At 31.9% G+C, this 20,824-nt stretch overlaps 1 protein-coding gene across 1 annotated transcript in view; it reads right to left on the bottom strand.

Moving 5' to 3' along the window:
• Nucleotides 1–2,091: 2,091 nt before the first annotated feature.
• LOC129948977 (mitogen-activated protein kinase ERK-A) overlaps nt 2,092–20,824 on the bottom strand; it is a 38,249-nt gene continuing 19,516 nt past the window's right edge. Inside the window, exons 3-9 of the mRNA XM_056060143.1 lie at nt 20,661–20,787; nt 20,425–20,535; nt 12,614–12,748; nt 12,419–12,535; nt 12,179–12,346; nt 7,146–7,334; nt 2,092–7,054 (exon numbers count right to left, since the gene is read on the bottom strand). Coding sequence (XP_055916118.1) covers nt 6,929–7,054; nt 7,146–7,334; nt 12,179–12,346; nt 12,419–12,535; nt 12,614–12,748; nt 20,425–20,535; nt 20,661–20,787 — 973 coding nt within the window. The 3' untranslated portion in view covers nt 2,092–6,928. The remainder of the gene's footprint in view (nt 7,055–7,145; nt 7,335–12,178; nt 12,347–12,418; nt 12,536–12,613; nt 12,749–20,424; nt 20,536–20,660; nt 20,788–20,824) is intronic.

Below are 20,824 nucleotides of genomic sequence, written 5' to 3' on the forward strand. Positions count from 1 at the left end.
GTAATTCAAGAAACAAAATCTTTTCGTCAATGGAACTCTTCTAAACCTATAGTTTTAACACTCGAATCCAACAAGAGTACTGAGAATTTTGCATAGACTTAAAGAAAATTTAGTAAACTTTAGATCGCTTAGACAAGTTATGCAATCTGGATTGAATTATCTAATGAATGTAAAACCGACATATTTTCACGGTTTTGAATATTTTAAACATGTTGTTTAAAAATTTTAAGCCGTCGAAAGCATCAATCTACTGGATTTGAAAAAATTACCTACTTACCTTAATGGATACAAGGTTTTCTTGGCTATAAATAATATAGACAATTCTAGGACTTCAAAACTTAGGGTCAAAGGTTCAAAAAATTATAATTTATACATTTTTAAGGCCGTGATTAACCAAAGTCTATATTACTTAATAATTAAAAAAATGAAAAACAACTTGCCTTTCAATAATTTATTGTTTAAAAGTTAATTTTGGATATGCTGTTAATTGGAAACACTTGGATTTAAAGACACGATAGTCTCCAATTGATGCTAATTTTGTAGACTTAAAATTGAAAAAAAAAATCATTTTATTTAGAAAAAAATGAGGACATTTTGCGGTTCTTTTAATATATCCGGCAATGTCAAGGCTCGGAGTTGCTTATTTAAGGTGGCGGGATTTAGGTTCATAATGAAGAAATCGTACAGTGTGTTTATGGTGAAAAAATTGTCAATAGGGGGGTGAAAAACTGAAGACTTTTGCGGTTTTGTCAAATGTTTGCAATGTTCAGACATCGACGCCCAAAAAAAGAACTATTTAAAAGACCAACGTTATAAACACTTAGAAACATAAAATAGGATCTATTTGATTTTAAGAAACGGCCCAATTATCTAAAAAACTAAAACTTATTTTTCGATTTTGGTTTTTTAGTTTAATCAATAATTTTTTGTTTGTATGTCCACTCACTTTTCTGAAAAAAATGAGCCCACATCACCCAATTTTTCCTAGCAAAAAAAAATCGGTTATCATATGACCTTAAACGTCCTAAAAAGAGCGCAACAAATATAGACTTTTTGTGAATGTAATGACCTTTCTTTAATTACTTGAGGATTCTCAGAACCCCAAATACGACAATTTTGTTCATTAACATACCCACCGAGTGAGAAATAATGTGAATCCTCGCTGAAGAAAATTTAGTTCGAAAAACTCCGTCCATCCCCTGTTGTTCAAGCACCCATTCGACTTATCTACGACGACGCACGTTGTGAATGGTCAGCTTGCTTCATTTGTTATGTGAGCTGGGCTTTATATGGATATAGGTGTAGATCCAAATGTGCCGTAAGATATTCATGAGAATGACGAGGAATTGACACATTCGAGTCTTAGGCGCCAGTTATAGCTATTGTTGGTTTTCATCGTTGAAAACAAACATTGGAATTTTCTTGACAGGTCGTTTATAGTTATCGTTAAAAGTTTCTATCATTGAAAAAAATGTCCTGATTAAAATCCACCGAAAAATTGTTACTGACAGAAATCTGTCATTGGAATTGTGTGAAATTGGAACACAAATCAGTGGAACGATTCGTTTCGCTTTTGAACATAAAAGTATCAGCTGTTCAGGAAAATTAATTTCCGTCCGGAAAATAGAGAAATACATTTTTAGAGAAAAATAAATGCGTAATTACACTCTTTTCCTCAAAAAAAATTCTTTGTGTGATTTCCGATCGATCAGTATATAATTTTCATTCCTAATCAAAGAAAAACAACGTCAAATATCGATTCAAAAATGTGTCCGGATCGAGTTAAATGATAGCTATAACTGGCGCCTTAGGCAACACTTTCACTTACAGCAGCGAAACGAAACGATGATGCACAGGCCTTACAATGTCTGTAACCAATTCAGTCTCTTCAAATTTCTTCACAATTTTTCCAATTGTTTGCGTAGTTGGACGATTTTGTAAACTATAATCTCCTCTTAAAGCACGTTATGTGTCTGTGACAGAATCACCATGTTTGTAGTATGTTTTAACAATTTGTTTAGCGTTTGTGAATGTCACTTTTAACTGAAAGAAAAAGTTTGACAGATGTCAAAATGAATAAAAAATAAACTATTTTGTTTAATGGATGCTTTGTATTTTATTTATGTGAATAAAATAACATTACATATAGATTAAAATACAATAATAATGTTTGTAAACAACATTCAAACATATTTTTTTGTTTTTGTTTTCATTTTTTCATAATACACGTTTCCATTTTTGTTTGTTTGTTTGTTTTAATTTGGTTGTTTTTTTTTTATTTAATTTTATTTTATTATAATTAAAGAATAAAATTGTAAAACAGTCTATATTCTGTTTTGTTTACGTTTTATTTATTTGTTTTATAATTTTATTTTTAAATGTTTTATTAAATAACTTCTTAAAATGATAATAATAATAATTGTTGTCGTTTTATTTTAATTTAATTTGCTTTTGTTTTTTTGTTTTCTTTTAAATTAATTTTATGATTTTATTTTTATTTTAAAAATATTTTACTAAGTAATTTGTTATGTTGTTATGATGAAGTTTAATTTAAAATGTTTTTTTTTTATTTATTTGAAAACATATACATAATTATTTATTCTTTGTATTATATCCCATTTTTGTTTTAGATAAAATTGAAAATATTCTTCGCACGTATGTAATTTATTTATTTTTTGATGTATCTATCGTTTCAATTTTTAACAAATTATTTTTGTATGGGCTACGAAATTCTAGTTTGCTTTCTTTCACTTTAACACCACTCATTCACTTTTCAATACGATTTAATTCATTTCATTCTTTAAGGTTATATTGCATTTTAAAAGAATATAAATAAATAATATAGAATTATAAACAATGACTCAAAATTTTAAAGTCTAAATGCTAAAACAACTTATTAGAATAATATAAGCCTTTTTCTAAAACTTGGAACGTTCAAGCTCTTAAAATGTTCCAAATAAAAAATTTGTATTTTATGAAACAAACCAAACATTTCCATTCAATTATAATAATAGAATAAGAGCTTTAATGCTGACTCTAAAAACATCATCAAATTTCTCCAACTATTCCGTTTACTAGTCAAGGCTATCCAGTTCCATGCCTCAAAGCTCCGAGAGGTATTTAATTCTACCCTATCTTTCTAATTCAAGCATTGGCTTCCACGAATTGTTTTTTTTGTTCTATTCAGCCCACACTCTAGGGGGTACAAATACCCTTGTAATGGTTAAACACAGGGCAATTAATTAGGAAATTGGGATCGGATTAGAAAGAAGATACCGATGTACGTTGATTTTGAATGTCTGCACATTGTAATGAGAGGGAAATATTGAGTCAGGTAAAGCATTCCACATCCGTGTAGTGCGGCTAGAACTTTTTTAATGGCCTTTTTGTCTTCACTTATGTGAGCTAGAAGAAACAATCACCTTTATTACAGTCTTTGTTTTATTAAAAGGACTGCATACAGCTCTAGAAGCAAACGTTGATGTTCGAAGGAAATAGAACTCACGGTGTTCTCTTTGTTTTTGTCTTAAACCTTCTAGAATAGTTAAAAGCTAACTATTACCTCTAAAGCCAGAGCATTGTCGTTTTTCAAACGTTTCGTATCCTTAAAAAGGGTGAATATCTAATAACTCATTTCCTACTCTATTGGTTTCAAAAACAAATTATGGGAATGTATTGACATATTGATGGAACTTGGTAATAAAAATACTGTCACTTCATTAAATACCGAACCATGTTGGCCTTCAGGGAGATAAAATGCTACTACTCCACTGAAAGAAAGGTCCTGAAACTTTCTGTGGAATAGAAGAAAACGTTTTTAAAAATAATACACATACAAATCTGGAAAGAATTCCATAAAATGAGGCAGACATCACTTGAGAATTGTAACCATAAACAACTACACAACTTTAAGTAGGAATAATCTAAGATGGTTTTTAAATAGTCACTTCGATGTACAGAGTTTCACTAACAGTGCCGTAAGTTTTGAAACAACTATAAAGATACGTATCACTACATGTAAGGATAACCTGATGCACTCACGCACCAATGGAGGCAAACGCCTGGAAGAAAAATATGTCCCCTTTCTCTCAACGACTTTCATTCCCCCAACATGATAAACTTGGAGTAAGAAATGTTCAAATAACAAACTAATCCAGGTTTTAGAACAGGGCACAATAGATCTTTAAGTCGAATAGCCCAAAATTAATTACATATATAATTTATTTATTCATACATTTTTGTTTAAGTTGATTTCTTAGAATTGTAACATCTTTCCAGGATAGGGGACAGACCCAACAACTCTTCCAAAGACTTTTTTTCGAACTTGGTTCCTTGTACCTCAGTCTGACATGTACAACCATATATGAATTTAATACTCTTTTAGATTAGAGTAGAGGATTTATTCTCTACTCGGTAGAAAACAAAATTGTTATTGGGCTGGTTCAGACGACATAAGGGACTTGAAAGTTATGCAAGTTTCTAGTATCTGATTGGCCAGCTGCCAAAAAATTACCTTCCAATTAAGGCAATTTTAATGGAAAGCTGACTGGAAATTAAGTCAAGAAAAATCACCCCAACTATCAAGTCAAGTCTACTTCTATCAAAATGACAGTTGATAATGTTTTTTTTCATTGAACTGAAAGCTGAACTTTATTACTCTATGATTTGTTTATTTTCTGCACAACTTTATTTAATGCTTTCTGTAAAAGGGTTCCTTGTTTGGAAAATAAATGACTTATATTTCTTTACAACACAAAATACAAATCGTGGTGGACTTGTAGCTTGCCTGAGAAATGTTTTTCAGGCAGTAATTTTGTTGGTACTTTTCCTATTATGAACTTAAAGTAGAGATTTGCGAAGTAAAGTTCTGAATTTGAAATTCATGACGCTTGAAAAACTAACTTGGTCAAAATTTACGTTCAAAGAATGAAGTTGATTGCAAATAGTCATTTATATTGGCTGAACCTGCCCATTGTGTTATTCTATTAGACGAAACATTCTTTTTGGCTATAGAATATCATGATGCCCATCAATCAAAGTTTGAATGTTTTTGTTTTTTTTTTTAGCTTTTGTGGCCCTATTCTGTGTGTGCTAGAGATATATTGTTGAAGCAATCGGCCAAATCATAGACTCTTTCAAAGATTCTTACTTCAAATGAAAAAAAGAATCATGCCTCTAGTGTATTCAAAACGGGGAAGTCCATGTAACTCAAAAATGAACGAGTGCATTCGAACAGAATCTCATTATGCCGTTATCACATAATTTCTTTCATTTTAGAAAAATTAATGATCCTTTTAGGTTTTTTTTATAATCGAATGGAATCGTTGTTTTCAGTGTTCCAAATTCCGATAGATTTTGAAAATTGGAATTTATATGAAGAACCTGATCCAAAGTGTTGTACGACGATTTCGATTTTCTTAAGCAAACGTGAAGTGTTATTCATGAACCATTGAGAATGGTAAAAGATAAAGATCCAAAATAAAAGGTCAGAAGTTTAATTGGAGCTTAAAACAAAACTATTCATATGTAACTTGCATTAAAATCCCTTTCAGAAACGCTGAAAAAACATACTTCGCAATTGTTCATCAAATAAAAATTGTTTAAAAAAAGGAAATCAACTAAAAATAAAATAAAACATCGTATACTGATTCTGAGAAATATATTCAAACAAAAAAAGTAAACAAAAAAAAAGATCCAAAAAAGATTATAATAATATTATGTATTAAAATGTTTTTAATCTTATCTGAAAATATTTACATTTTCCATCTATCCTTTTTTTATTTTTATTGAATTGTTGTTTTTTTATTTTGTTTGTTTTTAATTTTAAATTTTTATATTTTTAAAGAACACATTCAGAAAGAAAAAAATTTACAAATAGAGGAATAAAATGCGATTCGAAATTTGATATTTGACATTTTTTGACAAAAATAAAATAATAATTGATTGATACTTTGAAATACAATACATTTTTTTTATAGTTCTTGTCAATAATTTTGAATAAATCTCAGATAAATTAGCTATATGTTGTTTTTATTCTTTTGTTTTTGTTTGTATTATTTCTAAAAACACCATTTTGTTGCATTGAAAACACTTAAAAATTGTGGAAGGACAAACACACGTACAAATAAATTTAAATACTTTTTGTTTTGTTATAACTTTCTGCTTTTGTTAATCATCTTGCTTTCATTGGTTTGCCTTTACTTTGTTCATGCTCTTTTTCACTGATATTTTTTGTTTATTTAGTATATATATATAGCTATCTTTTTTTTAAGTAAATCACATTATTCTCTCAATAATTAGTACACATTTAATAAATTGAAAGATGAAAATTTATAACAATTATATGAGATATATAAATGTATTTTTAAAAAGTTGTTTTTTTTGTTTGTTTTTAATTTAAATTTAAAATTTATAATAACTACTTTTTTCATAAATAAACCAGAATAATCATTTAAAAAAAAAAACCATAAACAATTTATTTTTGTCTTATAACGATATATTTATAATATAGTAATTTTAAAGTGTACTAATAAAAATAATTTTGATTGATTTTTTCTTTTGTATTGTAAAAAATTAAAAAAACAAAAAATGTATCAAAGCATAAAAGTTATTTTTGTTTTTATGTTTTTTGTTTGTCTAAGCAAGATTTTTGTTTAATAAATACAAAATACACTTTTTTTTCTTTGATTGCGAATACTTTTATCGACTTAACTTGTTGTGTGTTGTTGTACCCAAACATAAACGATAACAGTATTTATTATTTAAATACAATAATTTGTGTTGTGTTTCATTTTTTTTTTTTTTTGAGAAAAAAAAAACTTTTATGTGGAAACAAACATTTGTTTTTTTTTTTTGTTTTTAATAAAAGAAATTTAAAAAAAAGGAGTTTTGGAATTTAAGAAATAGCGATTGAAATTTATTGATGTGTCTACACGGCTTGATCGGGAAGTGTTTCTTTAAATTTAAGGGTCTCTTCGAAAATGAGGGTTTTCAGTGTTTCACGTGGAAGATCATCGAGTTCCATGCCGATGCGGAATGGTTCATCGGCAACAGGCTAAAAAATTGAAATAGATATTTATAATAAAATTTGATTAAATATTTAAACTTTTTATTTAAAAATAAGAATAAAAAAAAATAAAACTTACCTCATCACCAGGATCATAGTATTGTTCCAAGTAAGGATGTGCTAGCGCTTCTTCTACTGTTATTCTATTGTGGGGGTTAAATGTCAGCATTTTGCCTAAGAGATCTAATGCTAACTGGTCAGCGTTGTGGAATAACCGTACCCAGGGAACTTTTGGCTTAAACGGCAAAGATTCCAAATAATTACGAGCCTGAAAAAAGAAAAACAATTTTTTTTTTAAATTAATATATCAAACTTAAGAAATCTTAAATCAAAGACAACATTTTTGAGTAATTAAATTTGAAGCTTTTAACTCCGATATGAATTTGTGTTTTCTAATTTGTCGGACTATGTTCACGCATTTGACTAAAAATTAGTTTTAATAGTGTGACATTTTTTGTATGTCTGAGAAAAACATTAAGGATAGATGGGTTTTGGCAATTTTCTGCAGTCAAAACATTAAGCATTTCCGTTGAGTTAAAAATAGTTTTTCCATATTCTAGGTTTGCGAAGTTCGATTCAAAAACTGATCATATAATCATTCATTAAAAAAAAATAAAACCATCTCGTTATCATTCCTAAGCCAAGGTATTCATGAGACTTAACCCCTTGTGGCTTTTTCCTTTTGCAAGATTGTAGAGATTGAGAAAATAGCAGCTTATCTTAAAACCAAAAAGTGCGTATAAGAAGAGCTTTAGAATGTAAAAAAAGCCTGCACAAGTGTATTTTAACTGAGAACTTTGAAAGGAACAAAATAAAACTTATAGAATAAATTACTTTTAAAATTGACCTAATAGGACGCGGATCTGACTGACGACGGCGATAAGTGTTTAAAGAGACTACAGCAGGAGTTAATAATCCCACTAAAGAAATCAAAAATACAAATTTTGTCTGGTTATATGTTATTACACCAAGTCGCCAATGATAAAGTAGAGGGGGAAGGAGAGAAACGTTTCCATGAGCATGTCAAGTTTTAACATTTACTGACATTGAGTTCAAGCAGAGTTTTTAGCGTACATAGTTCTTTACTCAAATAAAAATAGGCACATTAATTGAAAAATTAGTTAGGGTTTAAAGGACCATTTTTTGAAACCTTCTGTGTCTGAATTTGCTAGATCAGTGATATCGTTAAGTAGAAGTATTGAAGATGGAAAACCTACCAGCTCTATTCTATTAGAGTGTGAGGAAGATTCGCCTTTTTTAGGAATTGGATGGACAAATGCGGTTTTCCATCCGCTCGGAACGAGACCTAAGGAGTAGGACAGATGAAAAAGCTTACGCAGTGGTTTTGACAGAGTTGAAGAACACCTCTTCAGAAAAATAGCGGGATACCATCCAGACCAGCGAATTTATGTATGTATTTTAGGACTCTCGCCACAGTACGAGGGCGAAAAAAGATTGGCCCCATAGAATCACTAACGTGTTCGATGACAGGCGGAGTCATAACACTCACTGGCAATTGGCGGCGAACTGCCTAACAAAGAGATTAGCTCTAACAAATGGAATGTCATTGACAACGAGCGTAGGAACTGACGAAGAGGAAGAATTCCTCATGGTTTTTACAAATGACTAAAAATGTGTACTGCCTTTGGGACCATGCAGTATTTTTTGCCGTAGTTTTTGGTCATGTAAAAATTTGGTCCGTCGAATATGGGTAGGCCTTCCTGGCTTGCTTATACTTATTCCGGTTTTTCACAGTTCGATTGGCTTTAAAACAACTGAAACTTATCTACTGACGTCAACGTCACTATCGAGGAAGCAGAGTGAACAGTTAAAGATCCTAAAATAATTATTGAGACCGTCCCAGTTGGCTTTCTCGTATTGCCAAACGGTTCTCTTATGAGCTCTTTCTTTAAATGGAGAGTTTTGACACGAGAAATTTGGTCAGATGCGCCTAAAGGAGATAGATAATACATAATCGAGCAATTGACTAACATAATTGATAGATGAACCCAGATGGCTACCTTGCGGTACACTTGAGGGTGCATGAAAAGAAATAGAATGAGAATATATAAAACAGATAATTAATGAAGAGGGAAGGCAACCCTAGAATTCTCAATTTAAAAATAATGATTTTGTGGCACATTTCGTGGAAGGCTTTGCTAAAAACGTTAGCAATTACTACGGTTTCATCTCTATCATAGATTGTGCACCGAACATCAATGATAAATTCCACTAGATTCGTAACAATTGACCTATCCATTACAAAACCATGTTGAATCGGAGACATAGTGAATTTGCAGTATAGCACGATAGTTTTGCTATTGGGATATATGTAGTTGGCGTTATCGTTCTTAGGACTTTTTCTATGAGTTGAAATAATATGCAATTCTTTTCACGATCCAGGAAATACGCCTGGCAAATAAGACATTGTGATTAAGTGAGTCAGGGGATGAATGACAACAGTAGGCATTCCTCTTTAAGTTTTTCAATTTTATCTTTAACCATTGGTTAACATTAGAATAATGGAAATATTGAGTATCGCGTTGTTATTGCTTATCAACAGTAAGATTTAAAATCTTATAAAGTAGCTGTAAGCGTATTTTACAAAAAAGGCTGAGCCAAGATAATAATAAATTATTAAAACTATCATAAGATACAAAAATTCAATGATTATTAATCTCTTATCTTTTTTTGCTTGGTGTGTTCAGATTTTGTTTTATACTACGAGGCAGAGTGTTCCAAAGCTGTTTGAGGTCCCCCTTTTTACTGTGTCAAAACAAAATTGTGGTTGGTGTGTAATATGTATATCGGAAAGCAAAATAAAACTACAAATTTTTACATATTTTTCGAAAGGCATGACTAGTAAACGCAAAGCAAAATCAGATATCCTATCATATCTCTACGTAATCCAAAAACATAACCAACGGTTGAATTGATAGCTACATTAAGTTTTCATCTGCTCGTGCAACTGCGGTTACAATAGATTGCACAACTATAAACCAGGATAGGAATTACTAAGGTTTTAGTGAGAAGCAAACGCGTTTTTAATGGAGTGAAAGATTTTGTAACCGTCTTACCCATAACGTACGAAGTACTCCATAAACCTTACCAACGAGTCCATTTGTATGTTCATCCAAAGTCAAAAGACGTTTAAAAGTCACATCAAGATTTTTTGCTGTAACCAAATTCGATTGGACCATTACTCAGAACAATCAGTGGAAAATAAGAAAGGTCCAGAGATTTTCTATTAATTACAAGGCATTCGGATTTTTTTTGGTCGTTTTGACAAAGAGCAATTTGCCACTCTCTTCAGGTCTTAATTGACGTAGAAAGCTCAATGTTTGATAAGGTCAAGTGGACAGCTGAAGTAAAGCTGAACGTCATCAGCATACAAGTGAGAGCTGCAATTAACTAATGAAGATGGATGTTTCTCTTACATGACCAGAAAACAAGAGAGGACCCAGTATGGAACGTTGTGGTACACCAGTGGCATTCGGCAAAAAATTTGATAGGACGTCACATACTTGCACTGCTTGCTTACTATCAGTTCTGTGTCTAAATTTGCTAGATCAGTAATATCGTTAAGTAGAAGTATTCAGGATGGTAAATCTACCAGCTCTATTCTGCTAGACGATTTTAGCAAGTATTTCGATTCATGAGAATGTGTCAACAGTTTTGAATAAAATTATGAAACATTTCAATTTATTATTCAATTCTTTTTATTATTTATTAAGGAAAAACCATTTTGTAAATTTACTTTCTTATTATGTTTGAACAAACTTTTGACGAATCCTGGTGATAGCAGAATACAAATTTCAGTTGAAATATTAAATAAATAGGACTAATATTCAATTTACGAAGAAAGAATAGCTGTTTAAAGAGCTTAATATTAAATTTCGGCCAGAAGTTTGCCGTCGTCAGACAGATGGTATTGTTCCACTCAAGTTTTGTTCTCTCTTTGGCATTTTGCCAAAAGTAAAGTAAATGTTCCATTTTTTATAAGTTCGCCGGCTTTGCAATTTGTCGGCATCTCCGGGTTGTTAGGAAATTAGTGGGAACATAATAGTGACTTAATAGATGTTTGACTGTGTGAGAAGATGCGTATTACAATTGTTGATAAAACTTCGAGTCAAGAAAAAGCTTCTTTAATAATAATCGGAACTTTAATTTGTGATACTCAACAGGGTTTAAGGAAACTAAACTTCACTAACTTCAACATCGGTTTAAAATGTATGTAAGGATGACGCATTATCAAAAAAGAAAATAACACCTGTTATGGATGGTCACTGCCATAGTGTGGATAAGAGGTTATGTAGTCGATGTTATTCAGTCTGAATAAGTGAAGAATATTTAAGGGCGAAATCTTTTTATTAATTCACTGTAAAGACGGCTAAAGGTTGACAAGTGCGACGAAAGGTGTTGAGCTACTTTCTTCGCTAAAATTTAAAAAAGAAGAAAACAAACCATTAAAGGCTTCTCATTCTTTTTTCTTAAATCGGCTATGGCGATATTTAATAACCTACCTAAAGCTTACAAAAACCCTGAAAAATAGACATCCCTGTAAGTAAAAATCTCCACTAATTTAAGGAAAAAAACATTTTCCCGGTTGTCTTTTTTTGACCTTAAGAAAAGAAATCCATGTGACTAAAAACCATACTAATTTGAAGAAAAAAATTAGAAAACATAGAATTACATTAACATGCCTAATTGGTAGTTTTACTTCGATGTATTGGAACCACTTGAAAAATTCACCATGGCCACCATCCATGGCAAATTCCTTTTGGAAATAGTTTAATCGCATTAAATTGAGTTGAATCACCTTTCACATACGAAAAACCGGTAAGGAGTACACTTAAGTAGTAAAAATGTAACAATCACATAAAACCCTAGCCGATTCCATTATATAAGGTGAAGTGACTCATTAATTCTAGTGACTCACGGTCCTAGGTGACATTCCGACAAACTTATCATTATATTGCGAGCACTGAAAACTAAAACTATGTTTACTAGAAGGAACTACTTTTTTTACACTTTTACAAACATTTTCAGACATTACGTGATTCAAGGAAGTAGGAATACTAATTTAAATTGTTTGTATTAGCAAAGTCTTACCTTATCATTGATAATACATTCCAAATCCTCTTGTGATGGTGATCCTAGAACACCAAGAATATGATTTAATTGATCTAGGTAGTGTTTTCCAGGGAATATTGGCCGATTACTTAACATTTCGGCCAATATACAACCAACTGACCACATATCAATTGATTTTGTGTAACCCTACAAAAAATAAAAAATGTTTGTATTAATAAACAATTTAAAATATTAAAAAAAATTATAATAACAACTTACTTTTGAATTCAACATAATTTCTGGTGCTCTATACCATCTTGTTGCAACGTACTCCGTCAAAAATCCCGTATGGTCGTGTTCGGGATCAGCTACACGCGCCAAACCAAAATCACAAATCTAAATATTAAAAATAAAACAAAAAAAAACATACATTTTTATAAATGATAAATATGTAATTGAAAAATTTGAATTTACCTTAAGATCGCACGTTGTGTTTAACAGTAAATTACTGGGTTTCAAATCCCGATGTAAGACATTTGCCGAATGGATATATTTTAAGCCACGAAGAATTTGATAGAGAAAATAACATATGTGATCATTACTTAGCCTCTGTAAAAGAAAAAACAAAAAAGTATTGTTATAGATTAAAAAGATTGAGATGTTTTAAATGCCTCTTAAAAGTAAATAAACAAAATATTAATTTCTACATTCATGATTCATTCCATGTTTTATGTCGTAAAACTAAATCGATACTTAAAAAGAGGTTAAAAATCTCTAAGAATCACGCTGGATAGCAAAACTTATATGGAACAAATATTTCGAGGTCACTGTCGGGAAAGAACCTTAAAGCACTTATTATATTCAAGAGACTTCAAGGCAAATTATTCATCCTGAGACAAATGCACACCATGTTGGTAGACTTATTATTACCTATGGAACGTTTAGATAGCACAAGAGAACCGTAGAAGGAAACACTAAAAAGTCAACAGATGAAACACATTTTTTTGCATCACTAAAGAACCTGCCCCTCAGCAGCAAAGGGAAGCCATAATCAACTTGAAACCGTTGTTCGTTGTCGTAAAAATATGGAATTTTAGGAGGAAATGGAGAAAAGGTAAGTCATAGGTTCTAGAGAAATAAGCCTTCTTAAAATTGTATCTTCAAAAAACATTTTAAAAACCGAGATAGGTTCTAAAAAAGAGTGGGTAGGTAAATTTAATACCATCAGATGGGTTAAAAAAATCTGAAAGGACTGTTGCAAGAGTCTTTGGGCCTAAAACCAGAGCCTTGATAGCAATGGGAGAGTAAAACAGCAAATAAGGGGCAACTACAGAGTTGCAGCATAGGAGAAATGTGATCAAAGACAAGATCAGATCAGGAGAAGAGGGCAAAGAGTCAAAACTTAAGCATGAACTCCCCAGACAGACACAGACAGATTGTAACTGTTAGCAGGAATAATCTAAGGCTTAATAACAAATTTTCTCACTGGTCACACAAAATATAAAAACGCAATTAACCATTCGTTAAAACAAAATTCCCTCATTATTATCATGAACTTGAAACTATGGTTATAAAAGACAAATTAATTAAAATGTTACGATATATGATCTTCCATAATCAACGAGTGAGTGTACCACCTATGTAAGTCCATCTATGAGGCAAAGCCCTTTCGATGATGTAAACTTTCCCCCTTAGTTCAATATAAATCTTATAAAAAGTCTATTTACATTTATTTGTGTGTCTTCACGTATTTTTTTAAGTGGTGTTGATTTATAATTTTATTACTTGAACTGTGAATAAAAAGAAACAAGCGAAGTACTAGGTAATTAAACAACAAACAATTATTTAGAAACAAATAAAATTGAAAAAAAAAAACAAATAACAAACTTTTGTAGTGATTCACGTTTTGTGATAAACAATGCAAAACACGCGCATTCTTCTTCTTTTTCTTCTCAGCCTTCTTGCCTTCCGGTCCGGTCCTCGCGTCTGTTGTCGTCTCGTCTTGTCTTGTCTCTTCCAAAACAGCCGCTTTCAAATTCATAAAAATCAGTTTGATGTCATATTTTAATTTAACTAATTGATGAAAAAATTTCATATCATATTTTCGCAACGCGCGATGATGATCATGATGATGATGATGATGATGATGATGACGATGACTGTGACGACGATAAATTTGTGATGCATTGTATAGTTTAGCCACTCCGTACCTACTATTTTGCCCATTCTCTTCAATAAGATTATTATTATTGGGTGGTAGATACGTGCAGGGACTATGTCATGAAAGAGTTTTAGTTCTTTTTGTTTTAATCCATTGACTATTGTTTGCTTTCTGATAAAGCCAACTATAGGCGAAAGATAGCATATAGGTGTGTTGATTTTTAGTTGAAAAATAAAAAACCTAATAGACTTATTCTAGAATAGTAAGCTTAAAAACAACAGAAGAATTGTGTAATATTTTTTCTTTGTCTTTATCTAGAAAATTTCAGGGATGATAGACGGAAAGACATTTAATGCAAATGTTGTATTTTTATTATATTGGTTTGTTCAACAAGAACTATACACGAGAACTTAATTAAAATGCAAGGTTGAGTTAGATGATTAATTGAAGGGAATAGGTTATTTTATAGACAATAGGTCTGCCTTTTCGCTATGTAGTTCTGGGCTATTTAGTCTATTTCATATAAGTTTCTCAAAACTACAGAAATTCAGAGTATAATATTTTACACGTTGTAATCTAAACTTTAAACGTTGGTTTAAAACAAAGCAAGTTCGGGAATATTAAACTCGATTTCTTAGCTTACCAAAAAAGTGTGCGTGTACCTTGAATATGTCTGGAACATAGTGTGAAAACTAAAAAAGCAGAGGGGTTATAAGGAAGGTGTCGGAGTACATTAAGTTGAAATTCTTTAACATTGCAATGAAATGGAATAATAGAGAATCTATATTCGCGTAGTACGGGTAAAGAACTTATCTATGTACTTCATACGACTGCAGTCATTCTCAAGGGTGTTAAACTGGACATTCCTAGTTCAAGTGTTTAAGGTGGATTATTTGCCTTATTATAATGCGATGTTCGTGCTGTCTTTTTGGAATCTAAATTTCTACAGTAAGAAATTTGGAAATGGCGATCAGCAGTAGTCCGGGTTTTTACAAGTTTATTTTTTTTATAACAAGCGCACACTCAAGGGGATAATTTTACACTTATTATGTAGACACAGTGTGAGCACTATGAAAGGGAGAGAGGGGTTGAAAGGCGGTGTCGGTGACAATTGGTTTTGAATTCCTGAATAGTGCAATAGTTGGGAAAGACCGAGTGTAGCAAGCCATTCCACATTCGCATAGTACGGCTAAAGAAGGAATCTCTGTACTTGACAGCACGAACGAAGTTGGGCTCGAGGGTATATTGATGATCATTTATAGAAGCGCGAGTATTACAGTTGAACTGTTTAAGGCGAGTAATGCAACTGGTTATTTCTCTAGAGCATAAACCGTTTAAATAACGGCAACAGAGAGTGAGAGAAGAAATATTTCGACGATGTTCAAGCGACGTAAATGATCTTATGATGGTAATATTACCAATCAATCAAAATGCTCTAGGTTCAATACTGTCTAAGAGACTTAAATAAGTTACAGGAACCGCAACGGCCTAGTCACTATTAAGGCTTCGGTTCCCATCGATCACCGAAATCAAGCATCATTGAGCGTGGTTAGTAAACAGATGGACGACCGTCTCGAAACCTACCGCGTGCTGTTGTCATGTGTTCTTTCTGTTTGTTGTTCTTTCTCTTCTGTCTTCTACTAATGCCTTGTGTTGTTATCACCTTACATAGTCTAGTCGCTCAAGGTGCTGTGGTTCTCTCTCTATACATTTATGTGCTGAGTAGTGTGTTATGTAATGTAATGTAAGTTGCAGGAGTACCAGCCCAGAGTTATACTCACGCTTTGGACGTATGTATATAAGTCTTGTAGATAGCAGCCAGATCAAAGGTGGAGACAAATTTCTTGCATCGCCTTAGAAATACCCAAACATCTTGCGGCGTTTTTGGCGACATCCACAAACGATGATACACATACCGAGAGTATCGAGATGTTCAGTCTTCTCGATGCAAGTGCCATCAATGGATAATGCCAAGACAGCATTGGGTTTTCGAAGCATTCAATTCCACGCGGGTTTTTATTCCCCATAGTACAATGCTGTTTAAGTCGGAGTTTAATGAGCTTATCATGTCGCTGCAGTTCCACTTCCGAAGAAGAGGCATGTGAATCTGACAATGTATTGGATTAGAATTTACAGACAGGAGATCATTAAAAAAAATGAGAAAGAGTGTTGGAGATAGAACAGAGCCCTGAGGCACAACAGCATTTATTTTGTTGTTTTCAAACTTGAATCCATCCAATAAAAATTGTATTTAACAATTCGAAAGGTAATTACTAACCCAATGAAGAAGGGTTTCATGAAAACCGAAAGCAAGCATTTTCGATAAGAGAGCCAGATGCCAAACCCTATCACAAATGCTTTTGAAATATCAAGTGCAATAATGTTACTTTCTCTAAAGCTATGTACAAATTTGCTCAACTCTTCGGTGAGATGAAACATGAGATCACCATTGGACCTATTGCTACGCAAACCGTACTGTCGGTCATTTAGAAGCGTTCGATCTTCGAGTATTTCTTGAGCTGATAATTAATCAGCGTTTCCATTACAAGTAAACATTTGCAAGACCAGAACCAATTAACTTGATAAAATGGTTAATTTTAAAGAGAATATGTTAAGAAAATATTTAAATATTTATTTAATTTTGGAAATTAAAGCTGAATGAAATAAGAACTGAAGGAAACAGGTTCATTCGTAGATAATGATCTAACTATGTATAGACCTTTGCGTGCAACAGATGGCGCTATACTTATTGAGGCGAACTTTTTGTAAAATAACAAGCAAATATTCCAGCTTATGTTTATTTCCATATAATAAAACAATTCAGTCCAATCAGCTTGCAAAAAAGATAACTGTATTTTAATTTAGTGTCAAAATTAGACCTTTCTTAACTTATTTTTCTTTTTCTTATGAAGAGTTGACACGATACTTTTTAAGTTTTATTCTGAAAGGTAGTCGTACTGTGCATTTTGTAGGAATAAAATATAATTTAAAACATGTTTTTTGCCGCGTTATTGTGCGAACACTAATGAAACCATTTGTTATAAAAGTAAGACATCTAAGAGACCTTATGTTGCTGCTTCACAACGCGTTGGCTTAGGAGAGATCCCACAGGTTTGTATGACACTAACATGATTTAATAATAATTAAATCATCATAAAAATGCTTTCGACAGTTTTTAATTCTGACGCATTTCAAATAAAACCTTAAATGTCAAAAAGTACAGCAAACAGTGAAAGGCGTAAGCTCTCACTTGAAAATAAAAAATTCTTAATAACAAACTACTTGACATACTCTTCAAACTTGCCTTGGAGATAGACGACGAGTTATCAATTGTACTAACATACGTATATATTCAAGACTAGGCCAAATTTCAAACTTCTATCCGTATTGATTCCTACTCTTACTTTTATCTACAGTGAAGCATTTGTATATCATACTACTACGGTTATTTTTGCAAAAAAAAAAAAACGCACCTAATGATGTTATTGTCACAAGCTCTTTTTCAAATACTAACCTAGCCTTCGGTTGTTAGAAAATCACCAGCCCAGAGACAGGAGTAATACTCAGGCTTTGGGCGCATTTATTTTGTACAGTTTGGACGAAAAATTTCTTGCTTCGTCTCGGAAAACCTAAACAATTTGAGAAATTTTGGACACATCGCGTATTTGATCCTTCTACAAGATGTGGTTTTTAGTTTCATTGATTCAAGTACCATTCAGATAGTGGCATATCTCGCTTCAACGATAGAATACAGCATTGGGTTTCAAAGCATTAAATCTTTCCAGGTTTTCAATTCCCATTTAACAAAGCTGTTTAGGTCAAAATTGTATAAGCTTATTATATTTTGTCACTTCCTAAGAGAAGCAATGAGCGAATATGAAAAGCTAAGAGAACTATCATTAGGGAAACTATTAATTGGGTTAAAGGAGGAAGAGGGTCAGAGACAAAACGGAGTCTTGGAGCACGCCAGCAGAATTGGATACATCTAAAACAACTTGTATTGAAAGTTTCAAAAGAAAATTTCTAATCAAACGGTGAAAAGAAAACAAGTATTTTAGATAATAGATAGAAGATCGGAAATTTTATAAAAGTCTTTGAAATACTAACTTTACTTTCTATAAAACTATGTAAAGATTTGTTCCACTGTTCGAGTTCATTCATTAGTAGACCCATTGCTACAAAAGCCTTACTGTTGGTCATTAAGGATCTTTCGTTCCTACATATATTTCTTAAACTGATAATGAATCTTCTAATTCATGAACCTGGAAAGAAAAGACGTTAGTGCAATCGGTTCATAATTTGATGTAGAAGAAGATTCAACTTTTTGGGGGAATTGGCTAAGAAAATGTGGTTTTCCAACCACTCGCAACCGTCCTAAGAGAAAATGAAAGATGAAAAAGCTTATGCAGGGCTTTTACTAGCGAGAGAATAACCATTTTTTCCGAATAGCAGATCTTTGTATTTTGATATCTTTAAGGACTCTAGGAGAGTTATGAAACCCTTCCCGCCAAGTTAAATTCACGGTCAACTGCCTTAGAAACGCGTGAACTTTTTTTTAAATCAGCCAACAAAAGGAGTGTTTTCGTCAACAAGCGTAAGAACCGAAGAAGAACAAAAATTACATATTTTTTACTTTTAAAAAATGACAAAATATTCTAACTGCCTGACATCGCAGTAGTTTTTTTTTGTCCGTTGAAACTTCTTCCAGATGTTCTCAGTTAGTTTACCATTTTAAATAAAAGTGTTTCACAAATAAATCGTTCATATTCATCATTAAAACAAAATCATTTCAGAATTTTAAGTCACTAGTCCTTGGTTCTTTATGTGACGGAGCGCCACAAATGATTTTGATAATTTATTTGCTTAGTCTTTTACTTTAACGTTTTTCATAATTGCATTGTCTTTTCTAATAATTAGGGTAACATACAACAGCAAAATATTCAGACTATTCCTGTCCTTATAAAGCTAGTCCAAAAGATACAGCTCATTTTTTTTATCTTACGTAATAAAGCCTGAGTGAAATGCAAAATTTGGAAGGAAAAAATCAAGGAGGTAGTTCTTTTTTTTGTCAAATTTAAGACTTGTGCACGTGCAGTGACCGTAGTTTTCTTATTTCTTCTGCCTTAATATGGTCCGAATAAATACGTGTCTTTTCTTAAGTCGTTAAGTGATTATTGAATCATCTTTTGGATGATTGTTTCTATTTTGTCGGCTTACAATAACCTTAAACAAGTATGTTTCCAAATCATCACAAAATAAATAAATATCTATTTATATGAAAATAAAATGGCTAATGAAATGCATTTTCCTATAAACTCTACCTTGAAGTCTATGCCTAGTTTACTAAATTACAGCATCTACATTCAATCAATATAAGCACATTTATAATTAAAAGCGTCTAATTTTTGTTCTGTTGTTTGTTCTATCGATTTTGACCTCCCTCTCTCTTAAAATCTCAAAATGAACCATTTATTTGTTTTTAATTATTTTCGACATTTTCTTCTTCTATTGGTTTAACTTTTCTTTTATCGATTGAACTACCAAATTAAAATTATATCAAATATCATTTCTTGCTTTGACACAGGCAAAGCAAAGAAAAGCATGCTCTCATAATGGAATTATATTTCTGTGAAGAAAATATTAGGTATGTATTAAAAACCATCCACCAAAGATCGTTGACATTTTGTTCAATGACTTAACACCATGCTTCTTCTCCTTCTTTACTTTATACAAGTTCCTTTGGTTAAACGTGCCTAAAACACGATTATGGGGTTTTTGCAATTTAAAATCTAATCCCATATCATATCCAACCCACTGTTTTTTCATTTTTCGTTCAAAGTTATTTATCCCCTGACTCTGACTCTGAAACTCTCTGAAACAACTTTGACTGAGAATTTTAGCAGGCTCCTAGTGCTAACTCAACCAAACCCAAACTAAAACCTTAACGCAAACCAATCCAAACCACCCAAACCCCCGAGAAGAAGCCTACTCAATTATTCATAAATCAACAAGTAGAACTACTTTAACACACAACATGACGACAAGAAACAAGAGAATCAAAAATAAAAAAAAATATATAAAATATAATACAAAAACGCACATATGTAAGTATATAGATACATACCTGAGTTTTGAGTAGTTTATATAGATCAGTCTCCATTAAACACTGTACAATATATACATCTTTCATTTGTTCTATGCTATCTACCCGCAGGATGTCTCGTATATCGATTATCTGAAATGGCCAAGGCAAAAAAAAAAAATATATAAATAATAATAATAACGTACAAACACCGAAGAGTATCCATTTGTGGCAACGTGTGTCTCTAAAGGATACTTTGTAAATTTATTACAACTTACGTTCTCATGCCTAAAGCGTGTTAAAATCTTTATCTCTCGCAGTGTCCTCTGACAATAGGTCTGATGTTCAAATGGGGAGATTTTCTTAATTGCCACCTTGGTGTTTGTCATAGTGTCCAGAGCAGATCTAATTAAAAATCAAAGAGACAGAAATATGAGTGACC

Source organism: Eupeodes corollae, chromosome 3 (assembly GCF_945859685.1).
Source record: "Eupeodes corollae chromosome 3, idEupCoro1.1, whole genome shotgun sequence".
In the NCBI taxonomy this organism is placed as follows: domain Eukaryota; kingdom Metazoa; phylum Arthropoda; class Insecta; order Diptera; family Syrphidae; genus Eupeodes; species Eupeodes corollae.